The 24,157-nt window shown below is 37.6% G+C and overlaps 1 protein-coding gene across 2 annotated transcripts; it reads left to right on the plus strand.

The window, feature by feature from the left end:
* Positions 1-547: 547 nt before the first annotated feature.
* On the plus strand, positions 548-2,636 carry LOC126606567 (transcription factor bHLH18-like). 2 transcript variants are annotated; one of them, XM_050273968.1, is made up of 5 exons: positions 548-640; positions 806-897; positions 1,043-1,645; positions 1,874-2,251; positions 2,477-2,636. In XM_050273968.1, exons 2-5 carry the CDS (start codon positions 862-864, stop codon positions 2,549-2,551), a joined length of 1,092 nt encoding a protein of 363 aa, XP_050129925.1. In that variant the 5' UTR covers positions 548-640; positions 806-861; the 3' UTR covers positions 2,552-2,636. The 2 variants fall into 2 exon arrangements, with proteins under 2 accessions (XP_050129925.1, XP_050129924.1); XM_050273967.1 differs by lacking the exon at positions 548-640 and having other exon boundaries at positions 679-897.
* The last annotated feature ends 21,521 nt before the right edge of the window (positions 2,637-24,157 follow it).

Genomic DNA, 24,157 nt, shown 5'->3' on the forward strand with positions numbered 1-24,157 from the left:
TATGCAAAAATTCAATGAAAACCAAGATCGTTTAGTTATTGAACTGTATAAAAACATATAAACGGAAGTGGTAGAAGCATTACAAATTGTCTATTTATTTGCTACGTTGGTTGACTAAACGACCTTAGTTTATTTATTATTTTGTAGTTATGATCTTTATAGAGTGATTTATAATAAAAACTGCTCATTACAAGCCCCAAGTTTTGTGAACAGACACGAAGAATTTTAAGTAAGAGTTCATACTTATCATTGAGTAATCGATTATTGTTAAATTCAAACAGAGCAATTCTCCAATAAAAAAAATTAACAAAAGCACAATAAGATATCAAATCACTATTTAGGTACCTAGTTGGCAGGGTATTTACAAAATTAACATAATGAATAAATCTAATATTTAGGCACCTAGTTGGCATCGTCAGACTTGGGAAAGACAATAATAGTGTTTTGTTTTATAATTTCTATAGATCCGGTATCTCTTATTACCGGTCAAGTTGAAGCTGCCAATTTATTTATTTTTATGCACAATGATTTAACCATACGTCAACGACTGTGTAGTATGAAATAAGGTAGCCAGCCTTTTTTTATCACATTCCATTTGTAGTAATAATATACTTTCTGCAACTCAAGATAAAGGAGAAGGGTAAGCTTCCATATTTCTCTCCCTGTGAAATTAATCAATAGGGTTTCCTTATTTAAGTTCCATTCCTCAAGTTTCATATGGTTAACATTAGGCTGCAACTTCTTGTTTCATTTTTTTAACATAAATTGTAAACTGATATCCGACGGCGATTCTTTTGCTCTCCAGGACCATCTTGTCACTAGATTTGATTAAACAGGGGGAACTAGCTGAGCTGCATTAATATGGACGTATCATCAGCCAAATGGTTTTCTGACTCGGTAATTTTCTGACTTTTGAGTTCTGAGAATACATATGGTGTAATAACAAAATACAGTTTAATTATTAGCAATTAAATTGTAGCTTTTGTTATCTGTGAAGTATTTATATAAATTTATTTTAATATTTTTTTGTTCCAATTTGCAGGGAATGGACTACAGTTTCATTCCTCAATGCCACTTGAACGGTCTAGATGAAGGGTTTAATGCACATGATATTGGCACTGCCCTTGGGGAGAATTTCAAACATTCTTTTTCTGAGAGCTATTCCTCTTACTCAACTTTGACAACCAAAAACACCACCACCACCACGACCATCGCATCAAGTGGTTCATCCATTAATGAGACTTCTCATGGTACCAGCTTTGAGAGCCCAGCCAAACTGCTCAAGACTAGCAGCTGGAACTCTAGCATCACAGAAAATGTTTCACCAAAACCTTGTTCTTCCTCCTCCCAGATTCTTTCTTTTGAGAACTTGAACTCACCACTGCCTTCCAACCCTCAAAAGTTTTGTAATAAATTCGAGCCTGCGTTGAAGTCAAAGGATGAGGCACCATCCCAAATTAACATGCAGTTTTCACATGCTCAAGACTATGAAGCAAAAGGCTGTAGCCAGGGCACTAAGAGGCCTTGCCCAACAAGTAGAACACCTTCACATGCTCAAGACCACATAATGGCTGAAAGAAAGCGGAGAGAAAAGCTCAGCCAGCGCTTCATGGCTCTTTCTGCGATCGTTCCTGGCCTAAAGAAGGTACTGTATTTTTCTTGACAAAGATGATCAAAACCCCAATTTTTATACAAATTAGTACATGGTTTATTTAACACTTTGACGACAAAGCATATAAATATATATGTGTCTGGTAAACATTAGCCATTAGCTCGTTATCTTGTAATGTCAACGAATCATAGAATGGACTCTAACTAAGTATATAATATGTATGTTTATTAACACTGTAATATTTCAATTTCTTGGCTATAGATGGACAAAGCTTCTGTTCTTGGAGATGCTATAAAGCATGTGAAGCAGCTTCAAGAAAGGGTCAAAGTGCTTGAGGAAAGATCTAAGAAAAGAACTGTGGAATCCGTGGTATTTGTGAAAAATCCTCAACTCTCCGCTGATGATGACACCTCTTCATGTGATGAAAACTTTGATGGTTGCAGCCCAGACGAAGCTGCACTCCCAGAAATTGAAGCAAGAGTTTCAGAAAAGGATGTATTGATTCGAATCCACTGCGAGAAACAGAAAGGAGTTGTGGTGAAAATACTAAGCGAAATTGAAAAGCTTCAATTATCTGTGGTTAATAGCAGCATCTTCCCATTTGGGGCCTCCACTCTAGACATAACCATTATGTCTCAGGTATAACTTGTCGGTTATAACATCATCGAGTTATTAATGCTCTTTTGCCAGACTCTGTGTTGCTAGATTGTAAATCTCAATGATTGGTCATGTTGATATTTTGTGCGCCACATATTTACAGTAGCATCACAAACATCTGTCAAGAGTCTGGCAAGAGACGTTATCCAAACAAAATGCATGCCCTTTTTATAACTGATTGAATAAAAGTTTGCATTTCACCTGCAGATGGATGATGGATTCAATATGACAGTGAAGGATCTAGCAAGAAAGTTGCGAGTGGCTCTGTTGACGTTCATGTGAGATGCCATATGGGGCAGATATTCTAAGGATTCTGTTTCTGCAACCTGTACATTATCCGAATTACCTAAAATTTATCTTTTCCCAACCCTTTGCTACTAGCTAGCTACTTTTTTCCATACCTGTGATGTGAGTCTCCCTTATTTTCTGACATCCCCCATTTGGGTCTTTATTTTGCCGTGAGGGTTCTTGCTATATGTATTTTCTGGAGGGTTCTTTTTGTTCTTATTTTTGCGTGGTTGGCTGGTTGCTACCACGTTGAGTTTACCCACCTGCTGTGACAAATAAGGAACCCCATGGCCTGGTTTTTAACACAGTTTTTTAAGAGGTTAGAGTTTCATTTTTTAATGAAATATCTTTCTTCTATGTTTTTGGGCTTAGAAAGGAAGCTCAAACTTGGTCTATTTTCTTGTATAGGCCCCCTTAAGGGAAGTGATCCCCATTTAAAAAAAAAAATGGAGATACTCTCTTGACCGTTAGATTTGGCTTTAATAAAATTCTGTGGTTGAGATTAAATCACAGGCCACAAAATCTTAACCACAAAATTTTATTAAAGCCACATCTAACAGTCAAGAGGGTGTCCCCAATTTTTTTTGAAAAATGGGTATCCCCTCTCCTTAAGGGCTTCCTTTTCTTGTATTGGGAGAAACAAACTTGGTCTATGTTTTAGAGGCTTGACAGTAATCAGTTACCCTTGTTATGCACTATAACTACTTGTTTCATCTTCCTATCTTTTTATCACTAGCTATTTAGTTTATTTTACTCTTTTATCTCTGAGATCTACTAATAAAATTTAATGTTACCTCATTAAATTATTAAATAGAGAAAGACTTGGCTCCTCGAGAATTTAGGAGGAATTTCTCCTTAAATTATCTCCTGGTCTATTCACAATATTTCGTGTTTAAGATTGAAACCGTTTATATTATAAATTACTATATAAAGATCATCTCAACAAAAAATCAATTAGAACTAAGATTGTTTAGTCATCAAACTTTATAAAAACATATGGACGGATTCGGTAAAGGCATTATGAACCGTCTATCTATTTGTTACAATCGTGTGACTAAACAATCTTAGTTTTAATTGTTTCTTTACAGAGACGATCTTTACAGACTGATTTATAAATGAACGGTTTCAATCATATTCACAAAGTTCTATGAATAGACCACGAAGTATTTTGATGTGGAACTCCTCTTTAATTTAAGGAGTCTAGCTCTTCCATATTAAATATTAAATGGTGAAGCAATAAAGGTAAAATGTAAATAAACTTCAAATAGTTCACAATATATTTTCTCAGAAAGAAATAGAAATAAAAGCACATTCTGCACTCCTATTAGAGGTGTAAACCATGTGGACTCGAAGCAAAACCTACATGTTAAATCATCATTTACAATCGAGACACAAATTCAGGTCTACTGAGTTGACTATATACGAGCTCTTAACAACTTGTTAATGTGGATGTAAATTTCCACTAAAGATAGACTAACAAAAATGCACTTGAAAAACAATATCGCTAGGCTAAATGACGAACACCCAAGAAAAAAAAAATGGTGCTCGCCCAAGGGTCTCCAATGCATAAGTTAGAAAAAATTTAAAGAAACTGAACGTGAGAGAGTTCTGAGTGGTAAATGGCAATTATCGATCTCTTTGTTTGTTGGCTATTTGTGGGAGAGACTCATCATAGATAGCCGACTAGCAGTACTGCAGGCCATGCTAGGTAAACCTTAGTTTTATGCTAGTATGGTGCATACCTCACTAAAGAAACTACTGGGGCAGCTCTATGCTAGCATAGCATCATCTTCACATTGCTACTCACCATTGCTGCCACCACCACCCGGCCCCACCATAATGACCGACATCACCTTCCTAGCTCTACCATCATTTCCACTACCTCCATTTGCCTCCCCTCCATTGCCGCCACCACCACCCTTTTTTAATCTTCAATTTTTACTCAAATATCTAGATAACAGTGATTATAAGTTCTTTGATGAAATGCCTTTCAAAAATATCAAAGTTAAGGCTAAAAAGGAATGTTGTAAAGCCTTATATAAGGATAGAACCGACGAAAACAACAAGAGGCATAAGATAGCGAAGAATGAGGTACAGAAAGTCATTGGAGAAGTGTCGTTGGAGAAGTGAAGAAATCAGCTTTTGACAACATGTATAAGCGATTAGATACCAAAGAAGGACTGTTAGATATCTATAAACTGGCTAGAGCAAGGAAAATGAAGACGAGCAAGGGAAAGGAAGACAAGAGACTTGAACCAAGTAAGGTGCATCAAGGACGAGAATTGAAATGTTCTAGCTACGAGAACGTGGTTAATGATAGATTGAGAGCTTTTTCATAATCTTTTCAATGAAAGACACAAAAGGAATACTTCTTTAGGTGAGTTGAGTAACTCAGAAGAGTGTAGATATTATTCCTTCTATCACCGAATCAGGAAAGAGGAAGTAGTTTTAGCTTTGAAAATATGAAGCATAAAAAAGCAATGGGTCCCGACGATGTACTGATTGAAGTGTGGAAGTTCTTGGGAAAGATGGGTATAGCATGGCTCATAAACATTTTCATTAAGATATTGAAAATGAAGAATATGCCAAATGAGTGGTGAAAAAGCACTCCGGTGCCTATCTACAAGAATAACAGCGTAATACAAAATTGCATGAAATATAGTGGTATTAAATGAATAAGTCATAAAATGAATCTTTGTGAGAGAGTAATTGAGTATAGAGGCAATCAATTTGGGTTTATGTCAGGGCGCTCGACTATAGAGGCAATCTATCTCTTACGAAGATCAATTGGATGATACAAAGATATGCATAATGATTTACACATGATCTTTCTAGATTTGGAAAAAAACGCATGATAAGAGATATTCTTGGAGGATTCTAGAGAAGAAAGAAGTAGGTAGGAGTAACATATACCCAAGTTATAAAGGATATATATAATGAAGTAAGGACTGCAGTAAGAATTCATGAAGGACATTGAAAGCTTTCCCATAACCATAGGGTTACACCAAGGCAGCTTTAAGTTCTTACCTTTTTGAGTTGGTACTGGACGAGTTAACGAGACATATTTAAGAAGATAAGATAAGAAAATCGGTAAAGGTGGTTTGGACATATGAACCAAAGACCTACAGACGCTCTAGTTAGAAAATGCGACTATGAGACGGAAGCTCATGGAAAAAGAGATAGAAGAAGACCTAGGCATACTTGGAAAGAGACTTTAAGAAAAGATATGAAGTACTTGGAGCTAATAGAAGACATGTCGCAAAATCGGGTGCAGTGAGATTCTAGAATTCATGCAGCTGACAACACTTAGTGAGATAAGACTTAATTGTTGTAGTTGTATTCTTAGAGAGTTGTCAAGTACTTGTCACTGATGCTTTATACATCACCAAACCACATATTCCATTGACAAAATCTATAATTTCCCGTAGAAATAAGATTTTGCTTTTAAACTAATTAGTTGTTGAGGAACAATAGATTACAAGATCCCCAAGAACAATATACAACTAAATCTTTTTATAAGTAAATCTATTCAGATCCAGAAACAATTTAAAATAAGAAATATGGAGTAGTTTGGAATCAATTCGAATACCAAGTGGCAGAAATCATTAAGGTGACTGATTATACTGTAATCTTATCCATAAATTAACAACCAAATGATATCCTCCTTATATATATAGGGTAGTTATCCGAAAATTAGAATATTAATTTCCATTATTTGTGTAGGTATCTGGCTATGTATGCTTGTTTTCAGTTTCTATTAATTTCCACATTGCTAACACCATTGCCAGTTCTGACTGCAGTAGCAATACTAACCTAAATTCAGAAAAACACAATGTTTAATGAATAAATCCATAAAGAAGCACCAAAGTGGTATTGTTGCTGCAGCATTGTCTTGCATTTCAATATTGTTGAAGTTGTCTTTGCACTATAGCCTTAGACCATCTCCAATCCTTGGGCTAAAAGCCAAATTTTTTAGCCCGGAAAATTTAGCTTTTAGCCCAGAAACATCTTTTCTGCTCCAACCCTTCTACCCTAAAATTTGAGCTCGGAATTATTAAAGAATGAAATTAGCCTAAATTTTTTTCTTAAATCAAATTTAAAAAAAATAAATAAATATGTAGATTATTATAAATTAATTTTATGAACATTTTAATCTAAAAAAATTTAAATTCCGATAAACATTTCGCATTTAGCCCGGGGGGAAAGCTGGGGGGTATTTGGCCCAGAAATAGCATTTGGCATTTAGCCTAAAATTTTAGCATGGATTGGAGAGTATTTGGGGGGGGTAATTTGATTTTTAGCCCAGGGTTGGAGATGGTCTTATTGGTGGTATATATTTAAATAAATAAGCCGCAGTTGTCTTTGCATGTGCTGACCCTATAGCCTTATTGGTGGTATATATTTAAATAAATAGGCCGCACAACTGTATGTGTGTTTGCGCTTGTACACCCCCGAAAACTGGAAACGCATCCGGATTCGGTTATTTGATAAAATAAAAAAGGTTTTTTTTTTTTTTTTTTTTTTTTTTTGTTTTTAATTAAAATAATCTCTGAGATTTACATAACTTCTCACTTTGGTCTTTAAAATTTAAAATCGATAGAAATAGTCTCTGAGCTAAAAAGCCAATAGAAAATTATGAAAGGATAAATCTTGTAAGGTTCAATCACATACTAATTGGCAATATGGAGAGTAATTTTTTTTATAAGTTCTTACAAGGTTTTTTTTTTACCGATGTGAGACTCTTTTACCTTCGCATCCTCACACGTCCCTTCACGTGTTGCGAACTTTCAAACCAAAAAAAGTGTACAACACGAATTGGATGGTGTGGAGTATGTATGGCCATTGAGCTTCACACGTGGACCAACCTGGTCTGATACCATGAAGAAAGTTGAGGTTCTACTATAAAACAATTAGGAATATGAGAAATAGCTCAACTTACTTATACGCCCTTGCATGATTTCTCTTTCACCGATGTGAGGTTTTTGACCCTTCAGATCCTCACACACCCCTTCACATATGACAAATTTTCAAGTCAAACACGTGGACAAGACAATTGGGTGACGTGGAGCATGTGTAGCCATTTGGCTTCACAGGTAGGCGAACATTTCTTTGATACGATGAAAAAAGTTGAGGCTTCACTATAAAACCAATTGACAATATGGGGAATAGCCGAACTTACTTAAGTGATAGGAGCATATTTATGCGACTTAGTTAGCTTGTTTTCTTGCATTTTCATAGTTAGTTTCTACTTATTATAGTGTTTTAAGCTATTTTCGTGTGTTTGTAGGTCTAATTGGCAAAGTTGGCAAGAAAGTGCATTTTGAAGCATTATAGAGCACTTTTGGGCACCAAATGGATAGCTTATAAGGGGAGCAAGATGGATGGACGAATTTGAAGTTAAAGAGGCTATGAATGTGATGAAAAGATGAAGAAAATAAATCCAAAACAAAGAAGATAAGGAATCAACTCAAAAGCAGGAACATTATCCAAAACCTTATCAAACCTTATCTTATCCAAACAAACCTTATCTTATCTTATCCTTGCCTAATCTAGCTTTATCCTATCTTATTCAAATTAGTTTATGCCTTAAATCCAGTTGCAAGAGGACCTAAATATCTGATTTCTAGAAGGCTTATCATTTCCCTACATATATGCTGCACCCTTGCTCTTCTAGAACCCCTAAATTGGTGCCGTGTCAACCTTTCTGGAAGACCCTATAAATCTGGCGTTTTTCCTTGTTCTAGAAGCCTTAGAATCTGTTGGAACCTTTAATCCTTTTCCTTGTGGATTTGGGTTATGCAAATCCTTTTTAGAAATTAATTGGGCCAAACCTTTTTTCTGGTGGATTTAAACCCTTGTGCCGCACCTTTAGGCCATAGTCCTTTATTTATGCTAATTTCTAACCCTAATCTGATTCCCCCTAGGGTTTGCCATGCCTATATATATGTATTTTCAGCCAAAATTCGTCCACCACCCCCTATATACTTCTAAAACCTTTTTAGCCGTAGAAACACACCATTCTACACCTTTGGCGCACCCTTGGAAGAAGAAGAGAAGCTTGCCATGCCTTCCATTTGAGCAAGGACCTTGTGCACAAGCCACCTACAACCATTAGAGCTCTAAGAGTTCTTTCTTCCCTCATTTTAGTTTCAATGTTTATTTCAGTTTGCTTTTCAATTACCATGAACACGTGTAACTAAGTTTTTCTTAGTTAGAGGTGAATTCAAAGCCATGGACATATGTTTAATATGAATTGATTCCTTTCAGTTTTTGTTTCGTAAAACAAGGATGTGATTTACTTATCTATTTGATTGATAACTTATTCTTATGTGTTGATTAAGGATGTATACTTAGTTTGCATACATGAATCTGATGCTAAATTATAAGGGACTTTCACCTAATCGTTAGGAACTTATAATTAAAAGTATTGGAGATTCCTAGTCACAATCGTGTTAAGTAGATTCTTGGCTGGTGTATCATGCAGTTCATAGTTACGATAGCCTTGTCAATGCTTATGATTTCCATGGAACTTAATAATCTTTGAATGTATCTCTATCATGTTGGTCATATAGGGAACGTGAGAAGAATAATTTGGTTGTGATGCGCTGTCCATTCAATTCAATGAATTTAAGGAAATCTGAGAGTTAATTTGTGCATTCACGATTAATTTGGGGCATTGTTATCCATGATTTAAAGAAACAATACTGGAAATTGATTTATGTTGCATATGTTCATGTGTGGAGAAGGACCCTCTAACTAGCCTATTTCACAATTCAATTCACCTGATTTCGTACCTAGTTTGATTTAGTTTTGCAATCTGTTCAATTTAATTAATTTCGTTCAAATCAATTCTCCCTTTTATTAAGTGTGTTAGATTAGTTAGAAAAGTGTTTAAATCTGTCCAATTTAGTGTTTTGAGTCTTCATAGTCTTAAATTCGTCTAAATCACTCCCTAGAGTCAGTTTTGAGTCCTTTTAACTTAGTTTTGGTGTTTTGAGTTAGTTTGGTCAGTTTTGAGTCATAAGAGTCTAGTTTTCTGTTTTTGAGTCTAGTTTAGTGTTTTAAAGTTTAAATTGAATAGATTAGCATCCCTTCTAATCCTCGGCCTAAAACGATCCCTACTTACATATACAAGAATCATAGAGTTTTAATTTGAGTGTTGGATAATTTTCACATCAAATTTTGGCGCCGTTGCTGGGGATTAGCAAAATTTCTAATCACCCTGTTTTGTTTATTTTACTTTTGATATTTGATTTAGTTTTCTTTCTTTGATCTTAGGTACTAGAGAAGTAAGACATAGCAATTGCTAATCTTCAAGCTCAAGTAACGAATCTCACTTCTCAGTTAACGCAATATATCGAAAGGACCACAAGGCAAAGTGTCCCTACATTTGGTGAGTCTTATAGGTAAGAATATTGTTTATACCATATTTAGGGCCTCGTATTTAGACCTCGTATAAATACTCGGGGGACTTAAATGTAATTATGTAATAAAGGAAGGGGCAAATATGTAATAAGTGAGGAGTCCTTATTCTATAAAAGGATCCCTTACCCTCACAATTCAGAGAGGCCAATTCCTAAGGCTCCTCACCCCTTCTCAAAGCTCTCACTCTCAGAGGCTCTCACATTCTCCCCCTTACCTCTCAGATAAATACATATTCAGTGTGGACGTAGCCCAAACCTTGGGGTGAACCACGATACATCTTGTGTTATTTACATTTCTTGCAGATTCACGGTCGGATTTACGTTGTTCCAAGACCTCTCCAGTTTTGTGCATCAACATTTGGTGTCGTCTGTAGGAATCGATACGAAAAGTTGTGTCGGTTCTCTTTCATTTTCTCACTTCCATCGTGAATCTGCAAAATCATAAAAAAAAAAAAAAACCCAAGAAACCAAAACTCAAACCCTTTCAACCCTTCTCTCTCACGCATAAAGACTCTGAGAGTCACGATGAGTACAGAAAAACTCACAATGCTGCTGGTTCTGCTATGTGCAGCTAATTTCCATGTCACCTTCTATCTCTTTGAATTTAGTTGGATTTGTGGTGGTGTCAGCTATAATATATATCGAGAATTAAGTTGCTAGAAGCATGTAATATTATTATCCAACTTCATCATGATCATCCTCATCATATCATGATGTCTTCATATGACATGAACAATAACTCTGTTAATTATCATGTTTCCATGCCCATGAAGAAAAGTTTCAGCATGGAGTGACGCCGCATTTCGATCGGATTTGCTGCACCGATGAGGCGGCGCTGTGCGCCAAATGTGACGTGGAAGTACATGCAGTGAATAAGCTTGCAAGCAAGCACCTGAAACTTCTCCTCGAGTGTCTCTCAAAGTCAAACAAACTCCCCAGCAGGGCGTCGACGATCAAGCTCCAGCCACTGGTGATCGTCAACATCTTCGACCACTACTCTAGGGTTAAGTCCTAGATGCACCTGCCCGTCACCAACACATCGACACCACCACCGCCTAACAACGGTGTCGACGGAGCAGTAGAAGCAGCCTCCTTTGTCATCAACAGACCAGATTAAAAAGATGTGAAGCTTCGAACCAACCTGTCGCATCTCAGCTACTTTCTCCATTGGAACTTTGAACAGTCAACGGGGAAGCTCCAGATGCGTTAGCCGCCATGCAAGGTCGCCCAAGCTCTTGTCGCTTAACCGCTGTCTAGTGGGACGCCGAGGGTGTACGCGTCGTCGATCCAGAGCTACTCCACCACCTTGGCGGAAGGCAACCTGACGTACGAGGTCACGGATTTAACGGTGGAGTATCTGAACAACGATGAGGTGATCATATTTGCAACCAAAGCTTCAGCTTCGAAACCCAGAAGAGAGAGAAAGGGCTGAGAGGATCAAAAAGTTATCAAAAATGTTGATTCTATTCAGGTTTCTCATCACGTCTACGCAATGTTGCTCGGAAACCAAATCCTTACCTCCAACCCTGATCTAGCTATGCAAGCAAGCGTTGTTTTCCTTCCTTTGTTAGTATTCATGAAAACCATTCCCTCAAGCTTCATTTTAACACTCTTCCTCCGAGCTTCTGGGTATCCAAGTCACACCATTATGAGACTCCAACGTTGTTGTTTCCTCCGACCAATCAGAGTGTGGCAGCTGTTTGGTGCCACTCGTCCAATCATTGTGTCGGTTTTTAACAAAACCATGTTAACAGCTCTTGGTACCACTCGTCCCGGCGGTAAAGTTTGCCTTGTCGGAATGGATCACGGCGTGTTAGTCCCATTTACTCCAGTTACTGCCAGGAAATGTGTTATCTTCGATGGGTCTCTAACCTACCCCTTCAAAATTTTCAATCATCCAACAGCGCGGCCAGTGGTTATAACCTAGCTACCTTCTCTTCAAACCTCCGTGTTGTTTCCCCTGCTGACGTGGGATCTGGTTAAGGTGGATCAGCCTGATGACCGTGTGATTGCCCTCCATGTGCTCGGTGGATCTCAAGCTCAAAATCTGCAGAGGAACGTGGGTGGTGTCAAAGCTGTCCTAGCAGCTGTCATTCTAGACAAAAGCAAGAAAAGTAATGGCGATTAAAAGCTTAAAGTCGGATGGTCTCCAAAGGCCATAGAACATGGGTGGACAAAGATAATTGCGAATGACCAGAGATAATTGCGGGGGACTCGTGGACCATGCAGAAACAAAAGCAAAAGGAAAAGTAGAAAAGGAAAAGAGAAAAGCAGTAGGAAACAGAAACAAAAGCAAAAGGAAAAGCAGAAAAGCAAAAGATCTTCCTATTATGATGATTCCTTATGTCTGCCAAATGAAGAAACAGAGAGAGTGCACCAGAAAAACACTGCAAAAGCAAGGAATAAACATCCCACCAGAATGATGTAATTTATTTTCCTAATCTTTCGGAAACATTTGTATAAACCCCATCAGAGGGTAAAAAAAAAAAAAAAAAAAAAAAAGGCAAAGCCCAAAATAAATGGGTTGGAATGTTGTGTAGAGGGCAAAGGCCCATAAGCCTAAAATAGCTCCAACCAGGCGATCAAAAGTACGCCAAATACTCCACAATTATTCGGCAACCTGCTGCTGTTACCACCAACCAGGTGATCAAAACTACGCCCAGTACTCCACAATTATTTGGCAACCTGCCGCTATTACCACCAACCAGGTGATCAAAAGTACGCCAAGTACTCCATAATTATTCGGCAGCCTGCCGCTATTACCACCAACCAGGTGATGAAATGTACAACCCGTACTCTAATATCATTTGGCAACTAACCATTCATGCCACCAACCAGATGATGAAATGTACAACCCGTACTCTTCTTCATGACACCAACCAGGTGATCAAAAGTACGCCTAGTACTCCAAATTATACATGAGTATTACTCATGTCATTCATACATAAACATTCATGAGCATCACTCATGACAATATCCATGAGCATCACTCATGTCAATCAACATAAACATTCATGAGCATCACTTATGTCAATCAGCTTTAAAAGCTTCATTTACAGAGCTCTAGCTTCAAAAGCTTCATTTACAGAGCTTTAGCTTCAAAAGCTTCATTTACAAAAGCTCTAGCTTCAAAAACTTCATTTACAGAGCTCTAGCTTCAAAAGCTTCATTTACAAAAGCTCCAGCTTCGAAAGCTTCATTTACAAAGCTCTAGGTTCAAAGCTTCACTTGCAAAGTTTCACCTACAAAGCTTTAGTGCAGGATATACAAATACTGCATCCGAACAACCGTCACTTCGGCCCATACATGGATTCAATTTGAAGTCTCCAGCCAACATACTCTATTGACCAAAGACTTGGGGGACTACATTATGTACCATTTATTGGGCCTCAACTGTGAAGGATTTATTTTGAAAAACATGTTCATTTGAGCAACATCATATGGCATGCAATTAACAATTAAAGGCGGAATCATGCTTGCATGTACTCAAAAACAAAACATTACCATGAAATTCAAAGCCTAGTAGATTGGTGAACCAATAATCAACTCAAAACAAAGTGAGTTGAAATTATTACCTTTGTAGATTCCTCTTTGCATAAGCAAAGGCTAATCACCCAAAGAGATAGGGCCTTCATTCCTTGCTTCTTAGATCCATGGATTTGGATGGAAAAATAGGTTTCTCCAAGTTCCCAAAATAGGGAACCTCTAAGTCTCTTCACCAAGGTTTGATTGTAGAAGAAAATGAGTGACCTTGGAGTAGTAGGATTGCTAGATGTACCCTCCAAGGTGTTGGCCTCTTTAGAGAGAAAATGGAGAGACAATTCTCACCAATTTTCCCCCAAAATAAACCCTTAATCACTTAATGAATATTTGGCTATAAAGTCATTTATATAGTCACTTCTTTAAGTGACCTAAACAACCAAAAAACCCTAATTCATCTTCATGGCCGGCCATATAGAGAGATTTGGGCTTTTGGGCCTTAATGAATCTTTATTCATTAAATTGTCATACAACTTAAGTTAATGGGCTTGACGTTCGAAGCCCATTGGGCCTTAAGGTCCAAAACTATCCCGAAGTCTTTAACGAACTTATTCGTTTGATTAATTAACATATTAATTAATCCTTGCCATAAATAAATGATTAAACCATTTAATCATTCTTACTCATTTCCGTTTAATCTTCAATCTCTACCTTTTATGGTGTGCGATCCATTAGGTTCCTTTTAGCGAGGTAGTGGGCGATTAAAACCATTTTACATCGATTGTGAATTGAAACTATTTTCAATTCTCCCTTTAGTGATTACACACGTTTAGGGCTTCCACAAACCATGAGTGACACCTAGCAGCATATCATGGTTACCCAAGCTAATCAGAAGAGGATAGAGAACCTATTCAGTTCGGGATTACAAATGCAATACGGTCATTCTCTAATCTAATACTCTTGACCACATTGTTTGGTATGATAGTTTATTTGTTCATGTCTACTATCCAATGTGAATCGTTTGCTTATATGATTTCCTTGAATGTGATTTGGAACGCATTCCACAATCTCATTCATACTCTGGCCAGAGATTCCAAATCATATCATAGAGTATTCTCCCTCAACTGTTTGAAGGTTAGAGATCTCTTGTTGCGCATTCACTTGTCTCCATGACTAAGTGGCTTAACCCCAACAATGCCGTGACACCCCGAGGGGGTGAATTAGACATAATCAAAGATTAAGGACTTAACCACAAGACAACTGTGATGCCTCAGGTCAAATGACTACTTTGCATTATCCCAACCATGAGTTCTCATGTGACATGGAATATAAGAACTCTTCGTTGATCACGTTCAGTGAACTCATTCTCTATTGAGCACCTACGTACTTGTCTTGATGTCACACACACCAATGACTCGAGACTAATCACTCTCCCTGAGAGAAGACATAGTACGTACCGATCTTTACGGACTGTCAATGCCCAATTGACAATCCTATGATCAGGAACATTTAGGATGTGTCTACGAAAGAATGGTCTCATGAATCTAACTTCATTAGATTACATTCTCCCAATCACATATTCCTTGGACTTTATCGTTTAAGCATATAACATTTATATGAGACGGCTCAAACAATAATGTATGCCCTTTATATGTAAAACTAGATTAGTTTAACATGTGAAATGTCCGTAAAGTATCATCACATGATTGGCTTTAGGGCACATTTCCAACAAACTGGGCCTCATGAAACATACTTGGGGGACCTAGCCTATCACTTATGTATTAAGGAGCAAGCCCTTATTTTATAAAAGGGACTCCCTCACCTTCGTTAGAAAGCATCACCACCAGCTGAGCAATCTCCTCACCACAAGCATCACTCCTAACCCATTATCTATATACTGAGGAGCGAGCCCTTATTCTATAAAAGGGACTCCCTCATTTTCCTTAGAGAGCACTCAAGAAAAATACTTGGGGGACTTATCCCATCACTTATGTACTGAGGAGCGAGCCCTTATTTTATAAAAGGGACTCCCTCACCTTTGTTAGAGAGCATTACCACCAGCTGAGCAACCGCCTCGCCACGAGCATCACTTCTAACCTATTATTCATGTATTGAGAAGCGAGCCCTTATTTTATAAAAGGGACTCCCTCACCATCATTAGAGAGCATAAACTCTAGCTCATCATTCATGTATTGAGGAGTGAGCCATTTATTTTATAAAAATGACTCCCTCACCTTTAAACGCCACAAGCCGAGCCAACCAAGGCAACATAAGCCACGAGCCGAGCAGCCTCGCAGCGTGTGCTACTTCTAGTTGAGCATTATTTCAAATTGAGCACTGCCTCATATCGAGCATCAGTTCAAGACGGCATCTAGTTACTTCGGTCCACACATGGACTGAATTTCAAGTCTCTAGCTTAAAGACTCTCTTGACTGAAGACTTGAGGGACTACTGTTTATACCATATTTAGGGCCTCGTATTTAGACCTCGTATAAATACTCGGGGGACTTAAATGTAATTATGTAATAAAGGAAGGGGCAAATATGTAATAAGTGAGGAGTCCCTATTCTATAAAAGGACCCCTCACCCTTACAATTGAGAGAGGCCAATTCCTAAAGCTCCTCACCCTTCTCAAAGCTCTCACTCTCAAAGGCTCTCACATTATCCCCCTCACCTATCAGATAAATACATATTCAGTGTGGACATAGCCCAAACCTTGGGGTGAACCACGATACATCTTGTGTTATTTACATTTCTTGCAGATTCACGGTCGGATTTACGTTGTTCCAAGACCCCTTCAGTTTTGTGCATCAATAAATATCAAGCAAATCAACATCCACAAAGAGGTTGGGAGAATGTCAATACCTAGGGTTATCAAGATCATAATCAATCAAGGAACAATTTGTTTTCCAACATGTACAATTCATATTGGAGTGATCATTCAAACTCTAAGTGGTGGGAATCTCAACAAGTTCAACATGAAGGATATTGGCAGCCATATGAGGAGTTTTATTCAAGACTTGCGCAGCCACCACAACCTCATATACAATATGCCCAACCAAACTCAGGTTCGTCAACAAATTGTGATCAAATTCTTGATGAATTAATTTCTTTGGCGCATGGCTCACAAAATCAAGCCAAGGAGGCTCAACAAGGAGAATATTGGCAGCCATATGAGGAGTTCTATACACCGCCTATGCAGCCACCACAGCCTCCCCCACAACAATTCCAATCGAATTCAAGTATGTCCATAGATAATGATAAAATTCTTGATGTACTAACTTCTTTGACGCAGGGCTTACAAAACCAAGCTAAGGAGATGAGCAAATTGAAAAATCAACTTGGAGAGATCGCAGAATTCATTGGGCAAATTCAAGAACAAAGTGAACTCTCCAACTCAACCATTGTCAATCTAACGTGAGACTTTGAAATCGCTGAAGCTATCACCTTGGGAAGTAGTATAGAGGTTGGAGCAGACCAAAAAATGTCCAAACACAGCCATAATATGGATGAACAGCTGCTGCAAGAAAAAGAAGAGGTGGACAAGGCCACGGCAAGGGAAGAAGATCCCTTACCGCAGCCTTCTAAGTCTCCTACACCATCCAATTCAGGTAAGGTTGTTCCAAATTCAATTCTTTCTAACCCCATTCCACCAAATGTCCTTATCCCTTGCAGGTTCATGATTTCCAAGGAAGAAGAAAGTGAAAAAGACATCTTGGAAGCCCTTCCAAAGGTGCAAAGTAATATCCAAATTCTTGGTACAACAAATCAAGTTCCAGAATGTGTTGAATTATTCAAAGAACTTTGTACAACAAGAAGAATGATTCAAGAGAAAGAAGTGGTTGGGGAATATCAAGAATTCATCAAAGGGGATGTACTTGAGACGACAATTCCCAAAGAAGTTGGATTTTATGACACGGGACAATTCATAACTCTCAAAACACCAAATATGGCTGAATTTTCTAGTCCTACAACTTTCTAAGGGGTGTTTATTCTTGAGTTCATGTCGGAGCACACAGGTAAGCCACCTCCCCGAATTTCAATTTTGTTTTATGATTTAGGCACCCATTCTAGAATTTAAACCATTACCGGATCATTTCAAGTATCACCTCCCATTCAAAGATCAACTCCATGCCGTGGGCTCCAATGAAGCTTAAAATGAGGTATCGTCCGGCTGGAAGATGTTAAAGCAAGCGCTTTTTGGGAGGCAACTCATGCGAATAAAGAAGAATTAGAAAGCTCCGACATTATAACCAGATTTGCGTTCTTAAACTCTACTCTTTCTTGCTTTTACTTTGCCATGTTTGTCATGTTTGTTTGTTGTGTTGTTTGCTTGTTTATGTATGAGTCTATGTTTGAAACATTGAGGACAATGTTTGGTGTAAGTGTGGGGGGGGGAGGGGGGTAAACAAGTGTTTTTATTGAAAATTCGTGGGTTTTTATCACCTAGCACCACTAGAGTTGTTTCTCACTATTTTTAAGTGTTTTTAGTGTGTTTTGAAGAAAAATATGAAAATTTGAAAAAAAAATTGAAAAAGTTTTGAAAAAATCCAAAAGGAGTCGTTTTTGTGTGTTTGTGTCTTAGGGTACCTTCCAACACAATGATGAGGATTTGGTTTTTAATTGCATGACTGTTAAAGAAAGCTACAAACATGGGTAGAAGTTTGATATGCCCTTTGGTTAATACTTGGTTGTAGTTGTCGTTTACAAATTCACATGTAATCACAAAGGAAAAAAAAAGTTTTTGTAACATGCTTGAAGGAAGGAACTCAAACTAACGCTACAACCCTGAGAAACTTGAGCCTAAACTTTATTTGGAGAGCTATTAATATGTGATCTCCTGTTTTCTAAAGTCGTTGCATGATCTCATTATTCTTTGCTTGGTTGCTACTTAGAATGCGTTTTATCACTTTAGTTCCAAATACTAGAATCAAAGCTTTAAAATTGAGTGCATAACATATAACAAGATGAAGTTGTTTAGTAGTTACCACCAGAGCCAAAAAGCCTTCATCCCATGCATTTGTTTTGTAGGTTTAACCTCTTTGAGCCTTATTTAGCCTATTTTCGTTGTTAGCCACATTACCCCGACCTAGCCTAGAATAGGACTATCCATACCCTTGTTCTTAAAGTATAGTGGAGCATGACTTAAAGGGAATTCCTTTTGATCAAACATATTGCAGAAATCAAGTTGGGGGAAGGATATGTACATGGGTAGAAAAGAAAAAAAAAAAAGAAAAGAGAAAAAAAGAAAAAAAGAACGTGAAAAAGAAAAAAAAAAGTTGTGAAATAAGTGAGAAAGAACTCACAAGTATTGGTTGTTGAAGAAAGGGTCAAAATTTTTTGAATATGACCCTAAGTTGTACGAAATCCCCTTAGTGTTTCAAGTTATTTGCTGCATTCAAGAGTGAATTCTAAGTTGATTTCATTACTTTGCTTACTATTGCTTTAAGAACCTTTGTTTATCCTTACCTTTCTTTGTTAGCCAATACCCTTAGCCCCGTTACAACCCTTAGACTTTAATCTTGGTTGTTGTGTGTTTCAATATGTGGAGTTTGGGATTGGTATGAGCATATGGTATCCCTGGTTCTCGTGTCTAAGTAGTGGCATTCCGTTCATGAGATCATATATATATACATGCATTAATTATTCCACAAAGTGCTTTCTTTGTTTAAAACATATGTGAGTGGCTAGTCTACATGTTTACATCAATCTTCTCACATATACCTAGTATAGGGAGTGTAGTCAAAAAGTTTGTGTGAAAATAGAGTGTATATCCGGTGAGGAATTGAGGGAATTCTCTAAGGCATGTTACTACCTTTAAAATGTTGTTTTAATTGATTAAATGCGAGCTAGTGAGTGGTGACTGTGATTAAGTAAGCGCTCGAGGGTAAGGATAACTAAAATCTATGTGAGTAGTGATTTTTAAATGTTATGTTTCTTAGGAAATCCCTGAGGCAAATGTTCAAAGGTTTAGGTTATGTTTTGTTTGTTTTGTTTGTTTCATTTTGCTTGAGGACTAGCAAAAGCTAAGTGTGGGGGTATTTGATAGGAGCATATTTATGCGACTTAGCTTGTTTTCTTGCATTTTCATACTAGTTTCTACTTATTATAGTGTTTTAAGCTATTTTCGTGTGTTTGTAGGTCTAATTAAAGTTGGCAAGAAAATGCATATTGAAGCATTTTAGAGCACTTTTGGGCACCAAATGGATAGCTTATGAGGGGAGCAAGATGGATGGACGAATTTGAAGTTCAAGAGGCTAGGAATGTGCTAATAAGATGAAGAAAATAAATCCAAGACAAAGAAGATAAGGAATCAGCTCAAAAGAAGGAACATTATCCAAAACCTTATCCAACCTTATCTTATCCAAACAAGCCTTATCTTATCTTATCCTTGCCTAATCTAGCTTTATCCTATCTTATCCAAATCAGTTTGTGCCTTAAATCTAACTGCAAGAGGACCTAAATATATGATTTCTAGAAGGCTTATCCTTTCCCTACATATATGCTGCACCTTTGTTATTCTAGAACCCCTAAATTGGTGTTGTGTCAATCTTTCTGGAAGACCGTATAAATTTGGCATTTTTCCTTGTTCGAGAAGCCTTAGAATCTGCTGGAACCTTTAATCCTTTTCCTTGTGGATTTGGGTTATGCAAATCCTTTTCAGAAATTAATTGGCCAAACCTTTTTCCTGGTGGATTTAAACCCTTGGGTCGCACCTTTAGGCCCTAGTCCTTTATTCATGCTGATTTCTAACCCTAATCTGATTCCCCCTAGGGTTTGCCGTGCCTATATATATGTATTTTCAGCCAAAATTCGTCCACCACCTCCTATATACTTCTAAAACCCTCTCAGCCGTAGAAACACACCATTCTACACCTTTGCCGCATCCTTGGGAGAAGAAGAGAAGCTTGTTGTGCCTTCCATTGGAGCAAGGACCATGTACACAAGCCACCTGCAACCATTGGAGTTTTAAGAGTTCTTTCTTCCCTCATTTTAGTTTCAATGTTTATTTCAGTTTGCTTTTCAATTACCATGAACATGTGTAACTAAGTTTTTCTTAGTTAGAGGTGAATTCAAAGCCATGGACATATATTTAATATGAATTGATTCCTTTCAGTTTTTGTTTCGTAAAACATGGATATGATTTACTTATCGATTTGATTGATAACTTATTTTTGTGTGTTGATTAACGATGCATACTTAGTTTGCATACATGAATCTGATGCTAAATTATAAGGGACTTTCACCTAATCGTTAGGAACTTATAATTAAAAGTAGTGGAGATTGCTAGTCACAATCGTGTTGAGTAGATTCTTGGCTGGAGTATCATGCAGTTCATAGTTATGATATCATTGTCAATGCTTATGATTTCCATGGAACTTAATGATCTTTGAATGTATCTCTATCATGCTGTTCATATAGGGAACTTGAGAAGAATAATTTGGTTGTGATGCATTGTCCATTCAATTTAATGAATTTAGGGAAATCTGAGAGTTAATTTTTGCATTCACGATTAATTTGGGGCATTGTCATTCATGATTTAAAGAAACAATACTGGAAATTGATTTATGTTGCATATGTTCATGTGTAGAGAAGGACCCTCTAACTAGCCTATTTCACCATTCAATTCACCTGATTTCGTACCTAGTTTGATTTAGTTTTGCAATCTGTTCAATTTAATTAATTTCGTTCAAATCAATTCCCCCTTTTATTAAGCATGTTAGATTAGTTAGAAAAGTGTTTAAATCTGTCCAATTTAGTGTTTTGAGTCTTCATAGTCTTAAATTCGTCTAAATCACTCCCTAGAGTCTGTTTTGAGTCATTTTAACTTAGGTTTGCTGTTTTGAGTCAGTTTGGTCAGTTTTGAGTCAGAAAAGTCTAGTTTTCTGTTTTTGAGTCTAGTTTAGTGTTTTAAAGTTTAAATTGATTAGATTAGCATCTCTTCTAATCCCCGGCCTAAAACGATCCCTACTTACATAAACTACAATTATAGGGATTTAATTTGAGTGTTGGATAATTTTCACATCATTAAGCCCTTGCAATGTCTTTCCTTTCACCGATACTCTTTAACCTCCATGTCCTCACAAACTAAACTTTAATCCTTAAATAAGGTAAAGTTTAGATAAATGTTCGATACAAGAAAGGGGACCCACCTATCCCATGCCATAATAATTAACGGCTAATTTAACCAAATATGTAATGGATATATGACATTGTAACAAATTTGTAAATTAAAGTATGACATTGCAATATGAGTTTGTTATGTGACCCAATATTAGAACAAAAATAGAATATGAATTTAAATTAAACCACACATCAAAGGACTAGAATCAATATGTAATCTAACACTAGATTTTAATTGAAATTTTCAAATATTAGAGTTAAAAAAAGATTATTTTATTAACACCCCACAATTTGTTGAAAACACCCCACAATTAATTTTTTTTCTCCCAATAATTCTAGCTTTACTCTTGCTTTTGTTAAATCCACCCCACACTACAAAACAAAAAATGGCACAGCCATTCACCCTACCACCACCCCTCGTGGTTGACTTTATTATGTCTTATCCAATCAACCAAATGTTTGGAGAGGTTAGGTTACAACCTGAACATTGTTTTCCAATGACCCATATTCTACTGCATGTATGGTTCCTTTCAACATATGAATTGAAATTTTGTGGTGCTTCTCCTTCATTTTCCCTTGACAAATTGAATGTGAATTTGTTTGGAATATGTTACTCATCACAAGGATTGCATATGACAGATCTGTGGATGCAAATTTCTTCCTCCTTGATCTTGGACAATATTGCACCTAAAAAACAATTAACACCTTCGGGTCAAGGCCAAGAGCCTCACGCGCCCACGATGAATGGGGGGGATTTGGCTGAAGAACATCCGATGCCAAAGTTAGAATTTAGAGAGAAAAATGTTTAGAGAGTTTTTGGAGTTTTGCAAGAGTGTGGACTGTCTTTCAAAGAAAATGGAGTTCTATTTATAGACCATTGGGGTGTAATGGTGATTAATTTGGTGATTAATGGATTAATTCCTAATTAATCCATTAATTAGCCTAATTAATTTAATTTATATGGAAGGTTTTGAAGGTTATGGAATGATTTCCTTGTAGAGGATATGGAGTAAAGATGGATGAGATAAATTTGAACTTGTTACCTATTTTGGGCACTCTTGACTCAGTTGATGGATGATTATCCGCTGCTTGCGTGTAGGAAACCCGGTGTGTCTCGAGGGTAATTTTGTCCTCTTCACCTAAAAATCCACGTGTCGCCTCTTGATTATTTTTTGGCTCCATAAATGCCCCCACACCTGCTGGGCTGCTCGTAGGAAAGGGCATCAGGTGTAGAGATCTTCTTGCTCTAGGAAACTTAGGATTGCTTCCTATTTTGATGTAGATTCCCTCTTTAATATGAAATTAGATCCTTTTAGGAAAGGGAAATAATTTCTCTCAAAGCCTATTTAAGTCCACCTTAAGTGGGTTGTTAAATCAACTTTGGAGAGAGATTTATTCTACCTTACAAGAGAGAGAAAGCTTAGAGGATATTTGTTCTCCCTCCCCTAGCAATCTTCTACACTTGCCCGTGCAAATGACCGTCTTTCGTTGCTTTCTTCGTCTTCTCCGCGCCGCACCGATGTAAGGAAAACTTAATTTTCCTTGTCTTCTTCTTGGGAGGTGTTGCCACGGGGCAGCTGTCGGGGTGGTGCGGCACGTCAGTTAGCAGGGGCCATTGCTTGTGCTGCTCGGCTTGATTGAAGCCAAGGATTAGCTCGGCATGGGCCGAGGAAATGGCGTGGCATGGGCAACGGTTTAGGCTGCCATGTTTAGGCTATTTGCCAAAAATGAGGAAATTGCTTGATTTTGATTTCTCAGCTGCCGTAAATGAAGCAGTCAAGGATAAAGCTGCCAAGATCGGAGCTGCTGAAGATGAAGTGTCAGATGAGTGAACTGTTAAGTGCAAAAGTGGCTGCTGCCCTCTGACCATTTGCTGCTTAGTTGATCTTCAAGCATTTGATATTTTAAGCTATGTGGCCTTCTTGCACTTGAGAGCTTACCCATATAGGTGTCGGGGAAATAGTTTACCCTCTCACACTGGAGAGCAATTAGTTTACCCTCTCGCGCTGGAGAGCAATTAGTTTACCCTCTCACACTGGAGAGCAATTAGTTTACCCTTTCGCACTGGAGAGCAATTAGTTTATCCTCTCGCACTGGAGAGTAGACCCATATGGGTGTCGAGGAATTGTTTTACCCTCTCGCACTAGAGAGCAATTAGTTTATCCTCTCATATTGGAGAGCAGACCCATACGGGTGTTGGGGAATTGGTTTACCCTCTCGCACTGGAGAGCAATTAGCTTATCCTCTCGCACTAGAGAGTAGACCCATACGGGTGTCGGGGAATTGGTTTACCCCCTCGCACTGGAGAGCAATTAGTTTATCCTCTCGCACTGGAGAGCAGACCCATATGGGTGTCGGGGAATTGGTTAACCCTCTTGCATTAGAGAGCAATTAGTTTATCCTCACATTAGAGAGCAGACCCAGAAAGGGTTTTTAGCAGTTGTTGTGGACAACAGTTGAACCAAGCTTATGAGTAACTTTGAATCTTTATTGAGAATAAAGAAAAAATCAACTGTGCTGGAAGGTAGAAACTGCATAACAAACTAGATAATCTTTGGTTTACGAGGTTTTG

Source organism: Malus sylvestris, chromosome 16, assembly GCF_916048215.2.
Source record: "Malus sylvestris chromosome 16, drMalSylv7.2, whole genome shotgun sequence".
Taxonomy (NCBI): domain Eukaryota; kingdom Viridiplantae; phylum Streptophyta; class Magnoliopsida; order Rosales; family Rosaceae; genus Malus; species Malus sylvestris.

Bases quoted from the DNA above. Each gene is read 5' to 3' on its own strand.
- LOC126606567 (XM_050273968.1), top strand. From the start codon at position 862: ATGGACGTATCATCAGCCAAATGGTTTTCTGACTCG. The intron at 1,646-1,873 runs GTACTGTATTTT...TCTTGGCTATAG, and splicing joins TCGTTCCTGGCCTAAAGAAG to ATGGACAAAGCTTCTGTTCT. The intron at 2,252-2,476 runs GTATAACTTGTC...TTTCACCTGCAG, and splicing joins ACATAACCATTATGTCTCAG to ATGGATGATGGATTCAATAT.